Source organism: Rattus norvegicus, chromosome 3 (assembly GCF_021556685.1).
Source record: "Rattus norvegicus strain SHRSP/BbbUtx chromosome 3, alternate assembly SHRSP_T2T, whole genome shotgun sequence".
Classification (NCBI taxonomy): domain Eukaryota; kingdom Metazoa; phylum Chordata; class Mammalia; order Rodentia; family Muridae; genus Rattus; species Rattus norvegicus.
This window is the reverse complement of record NC_141536.1, coordinates 76,308,831-76,329,820: the sequence shown is the minus strand read 5'-3', so window position 1 is coordinate 76,329,820 and position 20,990 is coordinate 76,308,831. Positions and strand designations below refer to the sequence as shown.

The 20,990-nt window shown below is 44.6% G+C and overlaps 1 protein-coding gene across 51 annotated transcripts in view; it reads right to left on the bottom strand.

The window, feature by feature from the left end:
- Positions 1–11,597: 11,597 nt before the first annotated feature.
- Celf1 (CUGBP, Elav-like family member 1) overlaps positions 11,598–20,990 on the bottom strand; it is a 74,621-nt gene continuing 65,228 nt past the window's right edge. For 26 of the 51 annotated variants that reach the window (XM_087653157.1, XM_087653164.1, XM_087653175.1 and 23 more), the window contains 4 exon segments: positions 20,286–20,471; positions 18,211–18,354; positions 17,657–17,823; positions 11,598–14,536 (listed from right to left, as the gene is read on the bottom strand). In XM_087653157.1, coding sequence (XP_087509283.1) covers positions 17,696–17,823; positions 18,211–18,354; positions 20,286–20,471 — 458 coding nt within the window. In that variant the 3' untranslated portion in view covers positions 11,598–14,536; positions 17,657–17,695. 51 annotated transcript variants of the gene reach the window in all.

Sequence of the window (20,990 nt, the reverse complement as noted above, 5' to 3'; positions counted from 1 at the left end):
AGAGATAGCCTCCTCCCTGTTACCTTCAGATCAAGACGTAGAACTCTCGGCTCCTCCAGCACCATGTCTGCCTGCGTGCTGCTACCCTTCCTCCCATGATGATAATGGATTAAACCTCTGAACCTGTAAGCCAGTCCCATTTAAAGTTGCCTTGGTCATGGTGTCTCTTCACAGCAATAAAACTCTAAGACAGAACTGATATCAGGAACTTGGATATTGCTGTAATTGCTGACCATGTTCTTGTGTGGAGGAATGTGGATTTTTGGGACTTTGCATTAGGAAAGCAGTGGAATGCTTTAAGAGGGGTTTAATGGAGGCTAGAGAGATGGCTCAGTGGTTAAGAGCACTGGCTGCTCTTCCAGAGGTCTTGAGTTCAATTCCCAGCAACTACATGGTGGCTCACAACCATCTGTAATGGGAATTGATGCCCTCTTCTGGTGTGTTTGAAGAAAGTGACAGTGTACTCATATAAATAAAATAAATAAAGGGGCTTAGTGGGCCACCCTAGAAGAATATGGAAGGCAGTGGTGCTGGGGTGATAAACTGTCGAGGCCTGGCTCAGGAGGTTTCGGAGGAGAACATTTGTTTGTAGCCTAGAGATCGTTCTTGTGATATTTTGGTAAGGAATTTAGCTGCTTTTGTCCTTGTCTAAGACTTTCCTGACGCCAAAGTGAAGACTTTTGGATTAACTGCACTGGCAAAGGAAATTTCAAAATAGCTTAGTACAGACTCTGTAGTGTAGTAACCAATATTCTTTTTCTCTCTTCTTTTCTTTTTTCTTTCTTTTTTTTTTTTCTAGACAGGGTTTTTCTGTAGACCAGGATGGCCTCAAACTCACAGAGATCCTCCTACCTCTGCCTTCCTTGTGCTGGGATTAAAAGTGTGTGCTACCACCACTAGGTCCTTACGTTAACTTTTTTTTTTTTTTTTTTTTTTTTAAATTTTATTTAATGTATGAGTGCTCTGCTGCATATACACCCATGGGCCAGAAGAGGGCATCAAATCCCTTTATAGATAGATGGTGAGCTGCCATGTGGTTGTTGGGAATTGAACTCAGCACCTCTGGAAGAGTGGCTAGTGCTCTTAACCACTAAGGCATCTCACCAGCCCCTAATGTTAACTCTTATGAAGAGCATTTTGATGAAACAGCAAACTGAGCAAGAAAAATACAATGTACAGTTCAAGGATTGAAGGGGAACTGGAAGTGGAATGGAGCAAAATCTGACTTGGGGCAAGATCCCAGCTAGCTAAGTTTCCATCTTGTGAAAAGGAATTAAAGAAAAGTTTAGATCTAGGCAAGGTGTGGTGTACACTTTTAATCCCAGCACTTGAGAGGAAGAGGCAGGCAGATCTCTAAGATCAGGCCATCCTGGTTTACAGAGCAAGTTTCATAATGATCAAGCATATAGGCAGTAAAGGAAACATCAAACGTAGAAAGCTGGTGATGTCACAGAACAAGGGAGCCATGTTCCAGCCCCAGCAAACAGAACTTGGCAGCTTTGGCCACAAGGTCCTGACTTTAGAATTAAGGATAGAATATATCAGGGATGTGTCTGAATGGAAGACCAGAGAGGCCATTTTGTGAAAGGGGTTGTAAAATCTCCCTCTGAGACTAATGAAAGCCACTGACGCCAGGCACATGGCAAGGGTGCATGGAGGACCAGAGAAACCATTGTGTGACGCTGTGAAGATGAAGCCTGGATTGCCCTGGAGACCCCAAGAGGTTAGAGAAGGCATACATGGGAGACTCCAGAGGCAAGCTCTAACAGGAAGCAGGACCAGCTCAAAAGAAGTGTGTTGCAGTCAGTGAAGCTGAAAGGAGGTGGCGATCTGAAGAGCATTTTGACATCAGACATGGGATTGCAAAGTTTGCAATGTGCCCAGCTGGGTTTTGGTCTTGCTTCGGTCCTCACTGCATTTCGGTCCATCTCTCCATTTTGGATCAGTAATATATAGTTTGTGTCATGATGTATTGGTGGTATGTGATCTGCTTTTTGATTTTATAGGTGATTAATTTTAGAAGACACGTTGGAACTTTTTTTTTTTTTTTGGTTCTTTTTTTCGGAGCTGGGGACCGAACCCAGGGCCTTGCGCTTCCTAGGTAAGCGCTCTACCACTGAGCTAAATCCAGAGCCCCACGTTGGAACTTTTAAACATCAAGACTGTGATAGACTATGGGGACTTTTGAAGTTGGTCTAAATGCATTCTACATTGTTATGGCTACAAGCCTATGGTGACATGGAGTGCAATGTGACGGTTTGAATAGGTATGGCTCCTTTACTGGCTGGTTTTTCGAGAGCCCACTGTCAGAGGCCAGGAGAAGCCATTGGTGAAGGTGCAGCCTCAGTGGCAGGTGAAAGCCCAGGACTGAAGGGGTCATGCAGAGAAGTTGAGGCTTAGCACCATGAAAAGAGCCTATGGGAGGCTATTTGTAAAAGTGCAGTCCAGTTGCAGCAGAAGACAGCAGAGTTTTGGAGATGCCAGTACCAGGAGATGACCACCAAAAGCAGCAGCAGTGGAGAACAGGCAGCTCAAGTTTAGAAGACAAGGTGTGTGCTACAAAGGGCAGGGCTGGAGAGGTGACCCAAGCCCTTGGAGGAGCCCAGATTGTGAGTGGGTCCCAGACATTGGAGGTTCGAGTTTGATTTTGCTTTTGATTATGACTGTGCCCTGATATTTTTCCCTCTTGAAGAAAGTATTTTAGTGGAGCCCAAGTTAAAGAGACTTTGAACTGTAAAAAGACTTTGAATTTTAAGATATTGTATGTATATATGTATGTATGTATGTATGTATGTATGTATGTATTTTTAATTTATATGAGTACACTGTTTTCAGATATACCAGAAGAGGGCATCAGGTCCCATTACTGGTTGTGAGTCACCATGTGGTTGCTGGGAATTGAACTCAGGATCTCTGTAAGGGCAGTCTTAACCACTGAGCCATCTCTTCAGCCTGACATTGGGTATTTTAAAGGGACCGAAATTTTAATATGTAAGAATTTATAAAGACTGTAGGACTTTTTAAAAAGTTATTTAGATCTTGGGGATGAATAAGAAAGTAAGGGTTGCGGCTTAATAGTGATGTGTTTGTGTGTCAAGTTGACAAGGGGTCACTTGTACTGGCTGGTTTTGTGCGCCAACTTGACACAAACTGGAGTTATCACAGAGAAAGGAGCCTCCCTTGAGGAAATGCCTCCAGCTTCAAGGCATTTTCTCAATTACTGATTAAGGTAGGAGGGCCCATTGTGGGTGGTGCCATCCCTGTACTGGTAGTCCTGGGTTCTATATAAGAAAGCAAGCTGAGCAAGCCAAGGGAAACAATCCAGTAAACAGTACCCCTCCATGGCCTCTGCATCAGCTCCTGCCTTCAGGTTCCTACCCTGTGTGAGTTCCTGTCATGACTTCCTTTGGTGATGAACAGGGATGTGAAAGTATAAGCTGAATAAACCCTTTGCTTCTCAACTTGCTTCTTGGTCATGATGTTCTGTGCAGGAATACAAACCCTCACTAAGACAGCCCCCAAAGAATCCTAGGTTTGAATGCTTGGCTTAGAGGAAACGGCATTGTTAGGTGTGACCTTGTAAGTGCCACTGAGAGGTGGGCTTTGAGGTCTCATATATATGCTCAAGTTTGGCCAGTGAGAGATAGTCTCCTCCCTGCTACCTTCAAACCATGATGTGGAACTCTCGGCTCCTCCAACATCATGTCTGCCGGCACGCTGCCATGCTTCTTCCTCTCATGACGACAGTGGACTGAACCTCTGAACCTGCAAGCCAGCCCCATTTAAATGCTGTCCTTTATAAAAGTTGCCTTGGTCATGGTGCCTCTTCACAGCAATGAAACCCTAAGACAGCTTCTGTCAGGCTCAGTGGTTGAGAGCACTGACTGCTCTTCCTGAGGTCCTGAGTTTCACTCCCAGCAACCATATGTTGGCCCACAACCATCTGTAATGGGATCTGACGTCCTCTTCTGGTGTGTCTGAGAGAGTAACAGTGTGTTCATATACATAAATAGATAATCTTAAAAAGGAACTGAGGTTTTCTTCCCCCTATTTTTCAAAACATTTCATTACTAGATTCATTTTATGCATATGCTTGGTGTCCTTGGGAGGTTAGAAGAGGGTAACTCAGGTGCCTTTTGCCACTGGAGTTATAGGCAGTTGTGAACCACTACATAGGTGCTGAGAATAAAATCTGAGTCTCTACAAGAGCAAAACCTGCTGTTAACCCCAGAGAAGCACCCATCTAGAACAGTCCAACAACTGACTAACAATGCAAATGTTCTATGCTGGCTGTGGTGGTTTAAGTGAGAATGGCCCCACCGGTTCATATATTTGAATGCTTGGTCCCTAGTTAGAGGCACTACTATGGAAGGATTAGCAGAGGCCTTGTTGGAGAACATGTGCTCCTGAAGGTAGGCTTACAGGTTTCAAAAGACCACGCCAGGCCTAGTCTCTTGCTCTGGGCCTTCAACCTGTAGGTAAGATGTAAGTCCTTAGCTACTACTCCGGCACCATGCCTGCCTGCCTGCCTGCCGCCATCCTTCCCACCATAATGGTCATAGACTCACTAAGCAAACCCCCAACTGATGCCATTTCTTTCATAAGTTGCCTTGAATATGCTCATCACAGCAACAGAACAGTAACCAAGACACACACTGACCGTGAGTCAAATGTAGTTTTGAATACTTGAAATGTCAGGGAAGCACAGATGAAGAACCAATTTTATTTTAAAAAAATATTTTATTTGGGGATGAGAAGATGCTTAGAAGTTAAAAGAACTTGTTCAAGTAGAGGACATGGGTTCAGTTTCTGGTACACAGTTGGCAGCTCACCATCTTTAACTCCAGTTCCAGGGGCTCCAACCCCTTCTTCTGAGTTTCAAGGCACCAGGTACAAACACGGGCGCAAATACATATATGCCAGCAAAATATTCATGCATGTGAAAAATACATTAAATCTTCCTTTTTGTGTTTCTGTTTTAGAGGCAGGGATTCTCTGTGTACCCCTGGACGCCCTGGAACTTGCTTGGTAGACCTGGCTGTCCTTGAACTCAAGAGATTTTCTGCCTGCGGAGTGCTGGGATTAAAGGTATGCACCGCCACTGTCTGGCAAACCTGAACTTAAATAATGGGTAAACTGGAATGATGTAGATCTAAAGCAACGGTTCTCAATCTGTGGGTCAGGACCCCTTTGGGGTCACATCAGATATCCTGCATACCAGACATTTACATTAAGATTCATTATACTATCAATATTGCAGTTAGGAAGTAGCAATACAATTTTATGGTTGGGGGGTCATCCCAGCATGAGAAACTGTGATTAAAGAAGGTTGAGAAGCACTACTCTACAGTTTCAGAAGAGGCAGGTCACAATGGGGAAGGGAAGGTGGGGTGGAAGGGCTAGACAGGGAGGGTGGCTTTGAAACAAGATGGAAGACAAACTCAAAGGGCTGGAAAGACCACAGCCAGCTGGTAGGATATTTATTCACTGAGTAGATTTAGAAGAGAAAGGAAGGAGAAGCTACTTCAGGATGCTGGCTATCTGAAAGTCTGTGGTTACATTTACCTAAAACATCCAAAGCACACAAAACTAGATATAGATCGGTCTAGCCAGTGGTGGTGGTGTGGTGGTGCACACCTTTAATCCTAGTCTTTGGGAGGCAGAGACAGGTGGACCTCTGAGTTCAGGCCAGCATGGTCTATAGATCTGACCACCAAGACAGCCAGGGCTACACAGAGAAATCCTGTGGTGATTTGAATAGGTTTGGCCCCCATAGCTTCATGTATTTGAATGCTTGGCCATAGGGAGTGGCACTTTTAGGTGTGGCCTTGCGGAAGTGTGTCACGGTGTAGGTGGGCTCTAAGGTCTCTTAGGTTTAGGCTCTGCCCACTATAGAACTCAAGTCTCCTCCTGGCTGCCTTCCAGTCAAGATGTAGAAGTCTTGACTCCTGCAGCACTAAGCCTGCCTGCATGATGCCATCCTTCCCATCATGGTGATAAAAGACTGAACCTCTAACACTGTAAGCCAGTCCAAATTAAATATTTGTCTTTAAGAGCTTGGTCATGTTGTCTCTTCACAGCAATAAAACCCAAACTAAAACCTGTCTTGGGGGAAAAACAAACAAAAAAACAAACTACAAAGTAGCTTCGTCAACAAGGGCTGGGGGAATAACTGTTGATGAATAGTCTCTGGAGTGAGGAGAACCTTCCCGATAGGATGTACAGTAGTTGCACCACTCTAAAACCCAATGGGGTAACTGCACAGCGATGGGCTCCAACTACCCAGTTCACTAGGGTAGTACAAGCCTTTAAACCTAGCACTTGGGAGGCAGAAGGTGGATCTCTAATACAAGGGCAGCCTGGTCTGCATAAGGAGTTCCAGATCAGCCAGAGCTGCATTAAGTCTCTGTCTCAAAAAAGCAAAGCAAACTGGCTAGCCGGCCAGCCCGCCCCGAACTCCCCGTGTGTCAAGGGAATACCTAGGACACGAAATATGCCTTTCCCAGATGACAGTTTCTCAGGGGATAGCTAGGACACGAAATATGCCTTTCCCAGGTGACAGTTTCTCAAGCCAAGATAACTTTTCCTTTAGAAAAAGGAAAGCCCTTCCTATTACTGGAGTTTCCCCTGCAGAAACAAAGGCCACACATGCAAAGTAATTTAAATCCCAGATAGTAGGGGATGGAGAAGAACCCAGAAGGAGGAACCAGTGCTTGAAAGTCACAGAAAGCACAAGAAAGTCTCCATCTCTCCCAGAGGGAAATGCTATGACATCAGTGTGACATTCCCAGAGGTGAAGGGAAAATCTGGTTTTCCTTCCTGGTGGCTTTTTCTGTATCAGAGACTGGGCTGCTGAGATGAATGCAGCATGTGACAGAACAACCGTGTACTGACCAAGAAAGTCACTGCACACAGATGACAAAAAAGCACCAAGGTGGTGGGCCACCACAGAAGTGTTTCATAAGGGGATACAAACTGTTTAAGGCACCATCTGTATTACAGAAACATAAAGTCAGACTTTAAACCTTTATAAAAGGCGAGTTTGAGGTCAGCCTGGATTACAGAGTAAGTTCTAGGAGGGTCAGGGTTATGTAGAAATTCTGCCTCAAAGCCAAGTTTAAAAACTGGTACAGCGGGGTTGGGGATTTAGCTCAGTGGTAGAGCCTTGCCTAGTAAGCGCAAGGCCCTGGGTTCGGTCCCCAGCTCTGAAAAAAAGAACCAAAAAAAAAAAAAAAAAAAAAAAAAAAAAAAAACCAAAACCCAAACAAAAACAAAAACAAAAACCAAACTGGTACAGCTCAGCTGGTAGTGTTCTTTTAGTGTTTATGAAGGCCTGGGTCCAGCCTCCAGCACTACATGCATTGGTGTGTGTGTGTGTGTGTGTGTGTGTGTGTGTGTGTGTGTGTGTGTGTGTGTGTGTGTGTGTGTGTGTGTGTGTGTTGTGTGTTGGGTGTTGTTTCTCTGTAATTCCAGTGCTTGGAAGATAAAGGAGGATCAGAGGTTGGTTTAAGGTCATCTTCAGCTACATAGTTTGAGGCCAACCTGGGTTTACATGAGACCTCTACCTCAAAAACACCAAAACAAGCTGGGCATTGTGGTACATGCCTTTAATCCCAGCCTGGTCTATACAGTGAGTCCCAGGAAAGCCAGGACTAAATAGAGACCCTGTCTCAAAAACAAAACCCAAATAAGCAACAAACCAAACCCCAAACAAATAAAACGTCAGAACCAAATTACTTTCGACATCAATTTTAATTTTTGTGGTTCCAAGAACCAAGCATAGGACTTCTGCATGCTAACTAGGCATATCTGAGCTATAGATGCTGTGTTTACATGTATATGGGGGGCAGAGGATGCTATCAGGCATCTTCCATAATTACTACTTTTTTTTTTTTAAGATTTATTTATTTATTATATATAAGTACACTGTAGCTGTCTTCAGACACACCAGAAGAGGGCATTGGATCTCTTTACAGATGGTTGTGAGCCACCATGTGGTTGCTGGGAATTGAACTCATGACCTCTGGAAGAGCAGTCGGGTGCTCTTAACCGCTGAGCCATCTCTCCAGCCCCATAATTACTACTTTTAAAAATACTTTTGTGTATTGTCATTCTGCCTATATGTATGTCTGTGTAGTGTGTGTAGTGTGTGTGTGTGTGCGCGCGCGCGCACACACACACACACACACACACACACACACACACACACACACACACACACACACACACACCCCTAATGCCGATGGAGGATAGGAGGTGTGGATCTCCTGGCACTGGAGTTAAATAGATGGTTAGAACCAACCGTGTGGGTGGGTGCTGCTAATCAACCCCAATCTTTTAGCCAGTGCTCTTACTCACAGAGCCACCCATATCTCCAGCCCCCCACCACTTTATTTTTCAGATCAGGTCTCTCTTTGAATGCAGAGAGAATAAACATGGCTGCCGTGCCCAGCCTCGTCCTGCCTCTGCCTCCCAGCATGCCTGGCTTCTTTATGTGGGTCCCTGGGGGGTTAAGTGCAAGTCTGCGTGTTTCCACGGCAAGCACTGCACTGAACAAGCAGTCTCTGAAGCCCCTGGTCTTGTTAAGTTGTAAAGAAAACCAACAGCTCTTAGGTATGCCATCGAACTGAAAGATGCTCATCCTACCATTTAATTTTTGTAACTAAGAAATGCAGACTCCAAGCCTGAGGGAACGACTAAGAGAGCCGCTCTACTACCCTGTTTGTTTTTTTGTTTGTTTGTTTGTTTGTTTTTCAGACACACTAGCAGAGGGCATCAGATCCTATTACAGATGGTTGTGAGCCACCATGTGGTTGCTGGGAATTGAACTCAGCACCTCTGGAAGAACAATCAGTGCTCTTTCTTAACCACTGAGCCATCTCTCTAGCCCCCTATCTTGCTTCTTAAAATGATTTAATTATGCCTGTGCCACTGCATGGGCCAGATGCCCAGAGACCAGAAGACCTCCAGCAGCTGGAGTTACAAGGTGTGAACCACTTAATATGGGAACTGGGGGCCAAACTTGGGGGTCCTGTGCAAGAACAACCCAGGCTTTTAAACCACAGAACTAACCATCCTTCAAGCCTTTTCTTCTTTTTATTGAATCAGGGTCTCACTATGTAACCTTGGCTGGCCAGAGTCCACAACCTAGAGCAGGCTGGCCTCTAAGTCAGAGACCACTCGCCTCTCAGTGCTGGGGTTAAAGGCAGACACAGCCATTTGAGTCAGAGAGAATCAATCGTGAACCAGACCTGGTGACTCATGCCCATAACCCTAGGATTTAGGAAGTAGAGGCAGGAAGATGGAGAGTTCAAGGTCATTTCCCCCACACAGCTAGTTTGAGGCTATGTAGGACTGTCTCAAGAAACAGAGATGGGGAGGGGGCAGAGGGAGGAGGGGAAGGCATTGTGAACAGGAAACCATTAAGATAACTAATTTCTGGGAAGAGAGTCCACAGAAGGCTCTGACCACACCATTTCTTCAAAGTATGAAATACAGAACCCAGGGAGGATGCCCAATAGACATTTTACGTTCTAGTGCACTTATTTTTCTCAGATAAACATGTCTTGAAAAACCAAACCAAACCCCCAAAAGATCAAAATTAAAAAGCCATTTAAGAAAAAAAAGTACTATAAAATATACCATATTTACAAAAAGAAAAAAAAGAACTATAAAAAAGCCATTTAATTGCAAAGATGGCACACTCTGTTCTTAAATGCCATTATTTATATAAGGACACATAAGGCAGCACATTTTATATGAATATATAAAAATAAAAACATTAAGGGCAGATGAGGTGGCTCACACCTTAAACTCTTGAGCTGGAGGTCAACATGATGTACATAATAAGTCCTATGCCTGCTAGGGCTATGTAGTGAGAGACTGTCTGAAAAATAAAAATAAACTGGAGAGCAGAATTACAGAGAAATACCCCACAGGAGCCTTGAGTCCCGCAGGTGGTGGCACTTCTGCAGGAGCAGTAGTGATCAGTAATTCCTTCCAACATCAAAACTCCCAACGGAGGCAAAGCTGTAGTCACCTCTGGGGTTTAGGCTGATGGAATGAGAGCCACTGGCCTCACAGAGTCTCTCCTCACTGCAACTGCCTATGGAGAGTTGGTTAACTAACACGCTAGTATTTGCTCTGGTGGTTAAGAGGAAAGGGCCGGGGTTGGGGATTTAGCTCAGTGGTAGAGCGCTTGTCTAGGAAGCGCAAGGCCCTGGGTTTGGGTTTGATCCCCAGCTCCGAAAAAAAGAACCAAAAAAAAAAAAAAAAAAAAAGAGGAAAGGGCCTGGGAATTGGACGGCTTGATCTAATTCTGAGTGCCCCAATTCTAGCAGCAGCAGGGCTGCTTTTCAACTGACTTGTTAGTATGCAGACGGGGAGGGAGGGGGACAAATAATACTGTCTAGGAATGACGTAAAGACAGACATACTGAGTTTCACCTGTTTCCCACATCAACTTCTTGCAGCAATTAGGTAGGGTAAATACCTGCAAATTTCTATAAAGTTCTTCTATTTCTGCAGTTCTGGGGTTCAAACTCAGGACGTCATACGTCCTAAGCAAGCAGCCTACCACTGTGCTACAACCCCAGCCCCAGACTTCTGATTTCAAACACATTTTAAAGCCAGGCATGGAAGTGCTGATGGTCACTTCAGCATTAGGGAGGCTGAGGCAGGAAGGCTCCTGAGTGTAAGGTCAGCTGGGGCTACATGACAAGATTCTGTCTTGGGGGTGTGGGGGGTGTGGGGGGGTGGCAGACAGAAATGGGAGACCTGAAGAACAGCAATTAAAGGCAAGGTGTGGTTGACAAGACCTCTCTATTCCTCATGTGAATACCAAATGGATAGTGTCCAGGAAATGTTTGAGTTAAAAGAGAAGCTTCTCTCCTGCCTGCTTTCTCAGAGCCTAGCACATGCTGGTGTACCACTAGGCACTAGAAGAAGGCAGGCTATATATCAATAAACACTACCTACCAGACCCTCCCCAAATGGAGGGGCATGGAGAACAGGGTTGAGGTCTGCCCACCACGCACAAGTCAGCTGTAGCTTCCAGAGAGGCTTCAGTTCTATGAAGACTGGACCACCCAGTTACCGAGAGTCTCCCTGTAGGACGGCAGCTGTAGTGAATGAAGGTCTGTTGTACAGCCAGAGTCTCTGCCTCTTCAGGCCCAGAAACTGAACTGCAAGCTCCCGGAGGTTCAAAGGTAGTCCTAGGCAGGGGGCTTCATTAGAGAACGATCTAGAGTACCTGAGGAGTTAACTGAAGGCACCTTAAAGGACTAACTACTTTTTGGGCTGGAGACTAAAGGCTTGTAGAGAAGGCCATGATCTAGGATTCACATGGGCCACTAGCAGTAATGAAGGAGGGAGAACAAAATTAAAGGTACCAAAATGTTTCACAGTGCTTCCCTATCATGGTGACCTTGTAGAATGCAGGCACATCACACAAGTAGATTCCAGAGAGAAACTCTCTTCCCTCAGAGCTTTGTGTGTGTGGGTTCAGCTGCATCATCATCAGGTCTGTCAAACGGAAGCCACCCCCAACCCCGTCCCCACCTCCAGGCACCCACAGTCAACAACTCTGAAGACAAACAGTTCTTCTCAAACAGTTTAATAGCAAATAAACAAAGGAAGGTACCACACTTGGCAGATACAAAATGACTTTTTGTCCGTGTGTCTGTGCAATTAAAACAGATTTAGGTTCCCCATTGGGACAAAAGGGAAAACACACAAAAAGGGAGAGTCCTTTTAAACACACACTCCCTTGCTCCAAACTTTTAACAACTTTTCCTTTTTTAATCCACTACACAAACTGTGATTAGGTAAGAAAAGCGACAAGGGCTCTTCTTGCCCTTTTTTTTTTTTTTAAAAACCATTAAAGCAAAATCCATAATTTTCTACAGAGTACAACACAAGTTCACACACAAAAGACATCTTTTATAAATCAAACAGGAAAAAAGGAAAGCTCAAACAAGGTCAAGAAGAAAGCATCTCTACGGCTGAATCACGACTTTGAGTTGATTGAATCCCGTTGCTGCTGCAGAACAGACTGTGCGTTTGGTCATAGTGGCAATTTTTTCTCTTCACATTGTGAAATCACTTTACATTGTTTTCTAGTAGAAAAGGCAAAAAACTGTACAAAACCCCTAGTGTTAAATACAACGTTTGTACCAATAAAAAACTCACACAGGTTTGTCTCCAAAATGTAAAGTTTCTTTTTTTTTTCTTTTTAAATTATTCACAAAAAGCAGCTGGAAATCAGAAAGGCAGCTGCCGCTCCAGGGTCTCAAATCCATTAAAACCACTACAGAACAATTAAAACAATCCGAGAGAAAAGGGAAAGGAAACAATGTCCAACATTTGGCATTTGGTTTTATCCACAGGTTTTCCCAGAGCTCCTCTTGGAATTGAAAGCAAACTATATTGGCAAACACAGCTTCTCAGTACACAGGAAGGGGCCTCAGCACCTCCTGCCAACAGAGGCGCTCTGTGCAGTCAGACTGTGGGGCACACAGCAGGGTCTCTCATGCTCTGGCCTCTTTCATCCCACCACCCCTTCCAGGACATTAAGCAGCCTACTTACAGGGGTCCCCCCACTTGGCTGCCATTTCTTCCTAGTAAGGTGGCCTCTGCAAGCATAATATATTGGGCAACCTGTAGGGGACCCAAAGCAGAAACTGAGCTGGAGTCCCTTCATCACCAGGGAGTGGATGATGCTGGACAGTGCTTTCTCCTCCTCACCACCCCATCCCTTGCTGCACCTTGCCACCCTTTTCGGGACAATCTTGCTTCCACTTTCCCTCCCACCAGTGCTTAAGTCTCAGTGGGATCTATCAAAAATCCCCCCTGCTGCCTCTGCTCTTTACAGATCCGTCCCTGACTACTCATTTCCTCTAGCCTCCTCCTCCATTCACATTCTTCCAAGTCCCCAAGACCCTGAGGCTGGATGGTGCTACAAGAGAAGAGGGAAAGTTTCCCTTAGGAAACCAAAGAACTGGCTGGCCTGGCACCTGGGGACAGTAGCTACCTGGCTCCTCACTCAATTTAAAAACAAATTCTTGCCCCTACCCCAACTCTCCCAGCTAAGTAAGAGCAGAGCCATAGTGAGGAGCCAGTGTGGGGTGGTTGGTGCCCAGAGCTGTAAACAGTGTGAAGACTGTAGTATTTATTGTGCTTGTCACCTAGGAAAAGCGCAGGCAGGCAGGCAGGCAGGTGTATTGCCACTCAGTGCACAGATGGCCTATCCTCTGGGTAGTCAGTCAGAAGCACAATGCCCTCTCTCCTCCCTCTGTGATCCAGCCTTGATGTGCTTAAGCCTCCTGCCTACCCACAGCCACCTTTGCTTCTGCCTCTCTGCCCCTCTGGACTCCCTGAGCAGAGCAGCCAGCCTCCTGGATCCCCCACTGAGACCTGGAGGCCACAAAGAGTGACAGTCTAAGTGCACAGGCAAACACTCTAAGGGCAATAGAGGAGAAAGTTGCCACTTCAAAATAAAACAATACACTCTGAGAAAAAAAAAAAAATCAACCCCATAACAATTTAAAACATCTTCTTTGAAACCCCTTTAAATCAGTCAGTTTTTGCACAAACTATAGAAAACAGAGAGGTGAGGGTGATACATACGAAGGTGTGAAGAAGCAGCAGGGAACATGCACAACTTGTTTTTCTGGGCATAATCTTAGTAGGAAAGGAAAAACTCAAAACAAAAAGGCAAAAACAATACAAAACCCAAAAAAGTTGAAAGCATCACATTTTGCTGTGGAGACTGTAGGAATAAGCATAGGTGTGAGCTGGCTGAGCCAAGGGGAGGGGAAGAGGGACCCTAGGGCTTCCCTGCAGGCTGCTTCAGGAAGAACCACAAAACGAAAAGAAAAAAGGGTAGCTGGGGCCCAAACCTCAGCATCCAGTGAAAAGGGAATGGGGGGGGGGGGGAGTATTTCAGACATTTTCTGCAGTTGAGAACTCAGAAAAACAAAAATTAATAACAACATGCGGTCTCCTCAAGCCCCAAAACTATGTCAGCAAAATGTGTTCAGGAGCCTCAAAGATTTTAGTGACATCTTTTATTTCATTGTTTATTTCAAAGCTGTCTTTAAAACGAAGCACACAGAGGAAGAAAGCCTGGAAGCGGACTGGCTGTGTGTTCACAAGGATACAAACACCACACGGCATGTGCTAGTAGGGCTGCTCTGAGACAGTTACAAAGAATTGGAATCACAAAATCAAGTGGTTATCTTAGGAAGTTCTAGAAAAATAGATTTTTTTTATATTCAAATGCAAGTTTAAATATTTTCCCTTCAGCAGTCGTTCTAGCAAAACCAATTTTGGCAGCACAAAAGGGAAAAAAAAGAAAGAAAAAAGAAAAAACAAAGAAAGAAACAAACATAATAAAATACACATCAGCATCAAAGGTCAACACAAGGTCAAAGGTGAGAGTTCAAGCATCAGAGAAGCTGAAGAGACAGGGATTTGGACGATGTACTTGACGCCACATCGACATGCTTTAGGCACAACGATGAACAAACGGCAGGAATCTAGAAAAAAAAACAAACCAGAAAGAGGGAGATCCACTGAGTTACACAGAGCAATACATCCAAACAGAGAGAGAGAACAGGACACTCACTGTATGCAGCCCTGAAATGAGGAGGCGGGGAAGGGCAGGGGTGGGGAATGACAAGAACTTTTTTGCACATGCTAACAATGGACACAGGGAAAAGTTCAAAAGGACATGAAGGACACCAAGAGAACATCCGACTGCCAGAGACAGAAGGGAACCTAAGGCTTGGATTTCCTGCAAAGCACCCAACATATCCAGACAGTCTTAGGGCAAGCAGGTCTCAGCAACAATAGATGCTAACTAGAGTGGGAGGGAGACTATTTAAGGTAGAGGGCCAGAGTTTCTTGCTCGATCTTGGGATGGCCCTTCGTTCCCAGAAATCCAAGCCCTAAGCTTCCACATAAGCCCTGACCACTCGTGTGGAACCCAGGAGATAGTGGTTGGGCTGCACTGAAGGCAAATCAATGGCATGATATAATCTACGAAACAAAACTACAGCAGAAAACACACTGTAAGTGAAACCTCCACGCAACAGAAATGGACTGCTTAAGACTTCATTCACTCCAGTCTCCACTCTAAGCTGAGCCCTTTCACATCAAGACTTACAGGGGAGCAGCTTCTTCAACAAAACCATCTTTGGCCTGGGGAGAGAACTGTGCTCGAGGACAGTGCTACTGCTGTGCTAGGCAAACGGGACAATGGAAGTACATGGTCTCCCCAGCTGGCTGGCTGGCTGACTGAGCAGACCATGGCTCTGCTAGAGCAAGTGCTCCTTTTAGAAATCACAAGTAGGTATGAAGTCTGGGGCCTGTACTCCCAAAGGTGGAGTCACGCCTTTGCCTCTAATATCATTAGGAAGGTTTCATATGGTCCTGGAGCACAGGACAAAATCTGTGGACAAAAATGGGAAAGATAGAGGGAAGTCGGAAGAAGGGGAAAGAATGTGGTGTTCTGGCCAAGGAGGAAGACAGAACAGAAGGTGAGGGAACACAGCACTGGCAGCACCCTATAGAGCACAGCTCTTGCCTCTGCCAATTCACAGCATTAATGTTAGCCTTCCCCTTGGACAGGTTACCTGGGCTGCAAACGGTCACAGAAAGTCAGTAGTTTCAATCATACACAGCACCCTGTGTGTACAACAATCACATTCTGGATTCTACAAAATCCTGGCCTTTTCCAGAGATATAATTTAGGTAATAAATATTCTCCACCCCGGAGCTGTATAAAACTTCTATAAAAATAGAAACAACATTCTTGGTTCCGGCTGGTTGGGATTCAAAGCAGTGCCTGCCCAACCTAGCATTTTTTTCTTTTTTCTTTTTTTCCTTTTTAAGTTTTTTTTTATTTTTTATTTTTTGCATTATTTTAAAAAATCCATCATTACCCTGGAAGCCTTTAGAACAGTTTTATCTTGAAACACAGGACACTTTTCTCCCAGTGCACAGAATTCAAGTTTACGTGGTTCAGCTGAAGAAGTGTATGTTTCGTGTTTAAGAGGACAACAGACTCAACTCATCACTATTAAGAGAGCAGCTGTCCCAGCATCAATGGGACAACATCACTAACAACTTCCTGCACAACAGCAAGATGGTCAGTCCCTGTTTGTTATTCACAGGGACAGCATGACAAGGAGAGTGAGTGTCCCCATCTGACTTAAAGCAGGCTAGCCCCTTCTAATCTCTGCTGCTGAGAGCCAAGACGTTGTGAGGTTTAAGCTTCCAATGACTCAGGAACCAGGCCCTGGCTGTGGCTATTAATCATATACTTATAGGGCCACCACCTCTGCTCAGAGGCTGTGTGGGACACTGGCAAAGGCTGGAGTTAAGACCCATGAAAGGCAGCAGGAGCTCACTGTAAGCATCATGACAAAATGAACATGGGTTAATACTGAGGTAAATGAACACTAAATCCATATGGAGCCTGTAAACTTCCTGTACTCTCTTCTGCCTTCAAGGACAGAGAATGGGGCTAGAGTGGCTGGAGGAGAGGCCTGTCAGACCTTTATGAGATATACAACTTTTGGGACACTTCATTAAGGAGGCAGAAATGCACTTCTGAACCTTCTTGAATACTAGGCTCTGCTCAAATACAGCACAGTGGCTTGCAGAGACCTTGATTCAGGCACACCAAGAAGCAGGTCTCTCCTCCATCAATCAAATGGCTTCTTGATGGCTCTGCCCATGAACTGCACCCTTGTTGGCTAGAAAGGCTGCAAGAGCTTCTTAGGTCTGCCTTCATGAGAAAACTGTGGCCGGAGAAGGAGGCAACATTCCTTGGTGTGGTGAACTTCCATAGACTTTCTTCAAAGGGAACTGCTGGAAATGGGCATTGTCTAACTTCATGTTGAAATAAACTAAAATGACCTCTCTGGTTGCTTTCCCCAAACAGCCACCAACCAGGCAGGGCAATAAAACACGAATGGTGGGCCAGGCTGGCTAGTCATGGGTATCTCCCTGTTATTTGCATATTTCAGGCTAAATGAAAAGTGCGTTATTTCCTGAGACTTGCTTACCCTCTTTTAGAGAAGAGCAGAAATCCAGGACAAAAATTAGAAAAATAGGTGGCGTAAGTTCAGCATTTCCACAGAAAGCAGCCAGTCATGAAGGGGTCTAGATGCCAAGCCATCTCACCCATTCTGCCCCATACCGCATCAGACTTTAGTTCTCAGTCTACCCACCCTGGCAGCCAGGGAGAGAGACCTTGGAGATCAACTTTCTGTTCTGCTCAGCCCTCTCTTTCCATGTTTTAGGGCATGTTCTAATTATCTTTTAAACCCATTTCTCTCTTCCTCAAGGTGGACTGGTGTTGGTCCTTCTCAACATACTAGTTACAAACACAGCAAACTTTAAATAAAGGGAAAAAGAAACAAAACAAAACAAAACAAAAACCCTCAGGATATGGCACCTAAACTCCAAAGTAAAACACTGGAAACCAAAGCACAAACTTGTCCTCTGTACGAAGCGACACTCCCACAGAAGGCAGTAGCTGAGTCTTCAGGGCAAGCTGTGCCTGCGAGAGTGGCAGGGATCAGGGTCCAGGGCTGTCAACACACAGCCTTAGGGCTTCGAATGATTAAGGGTGCTCCTCCCCCACTTACCAGAAGATCTTCTCACTCCAGTCTCAGAGGGGAGCACGATCAGTAGGGCTTACTATCATTCTTCGAACGTTTGAGCTGCACTTTAAGCCTCTTCATTCCAATTTGAAAGCCGTTCATGGACTGGATGGCAGCTTGAGCTGAGACAGGATTGTCATAACTTACAAAACCTGTGTGTCCAAGCAGAAACCTAGGTGAGGAACTTAATAAAGCAAGAAGCCTCAGTCCTGTACAAAAGGTTATCTCAACTGTTCTCAGCATGCACAAAAATTCTGGCAATGACAACCACAGGAAACAATTAGGTTCTCAGTGGTACTACCTGACATTCACCAGCATTCTCTCTCCCCAAGCGAAGCTATTTCTACACACTATTTCCTCTGGACCAATACTGTGAGCAGAAAGCACAACCTCTGCTACAGGTAGGACTAAGCTCAGAAAGAGGTCATGATCTGCTAAGGTCAAACGCAAATCCAGATTTCCCTGAGTTTGTCAGCAGCTACTTTCTCTCTTTCTCAGTACGTCATCCCATTCCAACACCAGAAGAGAAGTCAACATACCAAAACACTTGCTCAGGTTGGTCTGCTTGTCTATGAAAACCTTGGCAGACACGACATTCCCAAAGGGCATAAACATCTGCAGTAAGTCCTGGTCTCCAAACTCTTGGGGCAGGTGATAGATGAACAGGTTGGCTCCTTCTGGACCTTCAAATATCCATGGATTGGAAGAATATCAGTGTTAAGTATGCTCATCACCAAGGGCCAATGGTCTCTCATTCCCATCTATACTAACACTAGCAAAATCTCAACAAACTTATTGTCTGAAAGGGAACGAAAAAGATTCTCTAATAGCAGGCAGTAATTCCAAAATTAGATTTCTTCCCTTGCATATGTCATCTCATGGAAGGATTTTTTTTTTTCCCAAAACAAGTTTTACTCATGTAGCTCTGGTACCTGCCTCCGCCTCCCAAGTGCGGAGATTAAAGGTGTGTGTGCTGCCACCAAGCTGGAAGGATTTGCCATGTGTGTGTGTGTTTTGTCTCATTATAAAGTTCTGGCTGTACTGGAACTCACTAAGTAGACCAGGCTCAAACTTACAGAGACCCAGTAGCCTCTGTATTCCAGATGCTGGGATTAAAACTGTGGGCCATTTTACACCTGAACATTAAAGGCCCATACCTTGCCAGAGAGGATATAAGGGATTGAAAGAAGGCAAGTACAGTAGTAAAACAAAGGGGAGAAAAAGGAGAAGAATGGGTTATATAGTCAAAAGTTTCAGCCTGTAATTATACCATTCAGAAAGCTAAGAGAGGAGGCTCTCAATTCAAGGTCTACCTGGGCTACATAGTGAGACCCTGCCTCAAAAACAAAAGCAAGTAAACAACAACAACAAAGTTAATTTTCAAAACTGTGCCTAGGCACTAAAGGATGACAAACAGACTGGCAGTCTAGAGGCAGGAATGGAGTAGCAAATGACAATGGGGTACTAGGGAGCTCCTAGGGGACATTCACAAATGCTCTCTCGTTAAGGTAGGTGTTCAACACCACATAAACACAAGAGTTTTATACCAAAATGGGCAAATTTTAAATTTAACCATACATAAACTACATCTCAGTTAAAAAAAAAAGCATTTTAAAAATGAACCTATGAAGTGAGGCATGGCAGTGCACACCTTTAAACCCAGTACTCTGAAGGGGTGAGTTTGAAGCCAGTCTAGTCTGGTCTACATATAATTTAAGTCCAGGATAGCTGTTACACAGAGAAACCCTGTCTAGAAAACCACAACTCCCAACCCCAACACACACAAAAGTGCCCATGATTAACACAGAACTATAAACACAGAATATATAAAGCAGAATATACTTTCTTTACTTACAATGTGATTTTTCTAATGAAGAGTGACTAAATCAATAAAAAATAATCCAGCCATTCCCTCGCCTAGTCTCCTAGTTGTTGTTGAAACCATGGCCCATTATGGCTTCCAGGTCTGTGCACTTACTCCTCTTCTCTTCCTACACACACTTGGTTTGCTCCCTCACACCCTCCAGATGTCTTAACACTGGCTCCTACACTAAAGCCAAAAAGGCTACTTGTTTTTCTTACATCAGTGTTACACCTTATCAAGTCATGGTTATAAAAACCTAGTCAAACCTAAACACTGGGGTGCCAGCAGCAACTGTCAATAAAGTCTCTCCTCAATTTAATTCCATTTTTATCCATGTACTACTTCTCACTCCATCCATCAAACTTACCAGCTATCTTACTCTATCCCATCACATCTCAGTATCTCATTTAGGACAAACATTAGTCAAAGAGAAAATGTCAAACGATGAACCTAAGAGGAATATTTAGACAATCCCCCGGTAGATTCATAACCCAGAGAAGACTTCCTAACAAAACATCCTTGTCGAATGATGAGATCAAGTCCAATGTCTACCAGTTTCTTTATTTAAAACTAAGCTCCCTCCCAAGAGGATCTCTATGATTCTGATTCACCCACACACCCTTCTCCCCCGAAAAATGGCAAAAAGCACTGCACTTCACAGTCTTTCTCAGTTTGTCTTGGCCTTGGTTGGGAAAAGGTTACCTAAACTCCCTTGACGAAAACTCCAACTTCTAAGTCTGGTGCACTTACCTTCCTTCTGGCTTCCAGCAGCACCAATACTCTGCTGTGTCAACAGATTCTGGTTGTACAGAGTAGGGAGGGCTGCAGCAGCATATTGCTGGATACCAGAATACGCCTGGGTGAGGGCTTCCATGGTACTCCCAGTGCCATTGGAAAGGCCACTGCTGCCCAAACCTCCATTCAAAGCAGCCATTCCTTAAAGGAAGAGGAAAATTAATATACTAGAAAGCTTCAACTGATACTAAAGACAGATACACTTATATTACTAAAAAATCAGACCTCTCTCCCCAAAATTTGATTTTTTAATTTCCCTTTTAACTACACACTGAGTTAGACCATTCCTCTGACTGGTCCTATTTGAGACCTTGCTGCTACTGTGAGTATTACAAATCCCACTCCTCAGCACCACTCTCTTCATTACTGTTTTCCAGACAGAAGGCCTGACACCACTCACAAACGGCTAGGTCCATTTCCATCTTTACCCACTCTATCCCCTCTCTCTGGTTTTTTGTTTTGTTTTGTTTTTCAAGACAGGGTTTTTTCTGTGTAGCCCTGGCTATCCTTGAACTCACTCTGTAGACCAGGCTAGTTTTTGGAAATCTGTCTGCCTCTACATCCCCAATATTAAGATTACCACCACCAGGCTCTATGTTCTCATTCAACATTATCTCTGTGAAAGCTGGGAAGCAAACTCTTAACAGTAGACCCATCTCT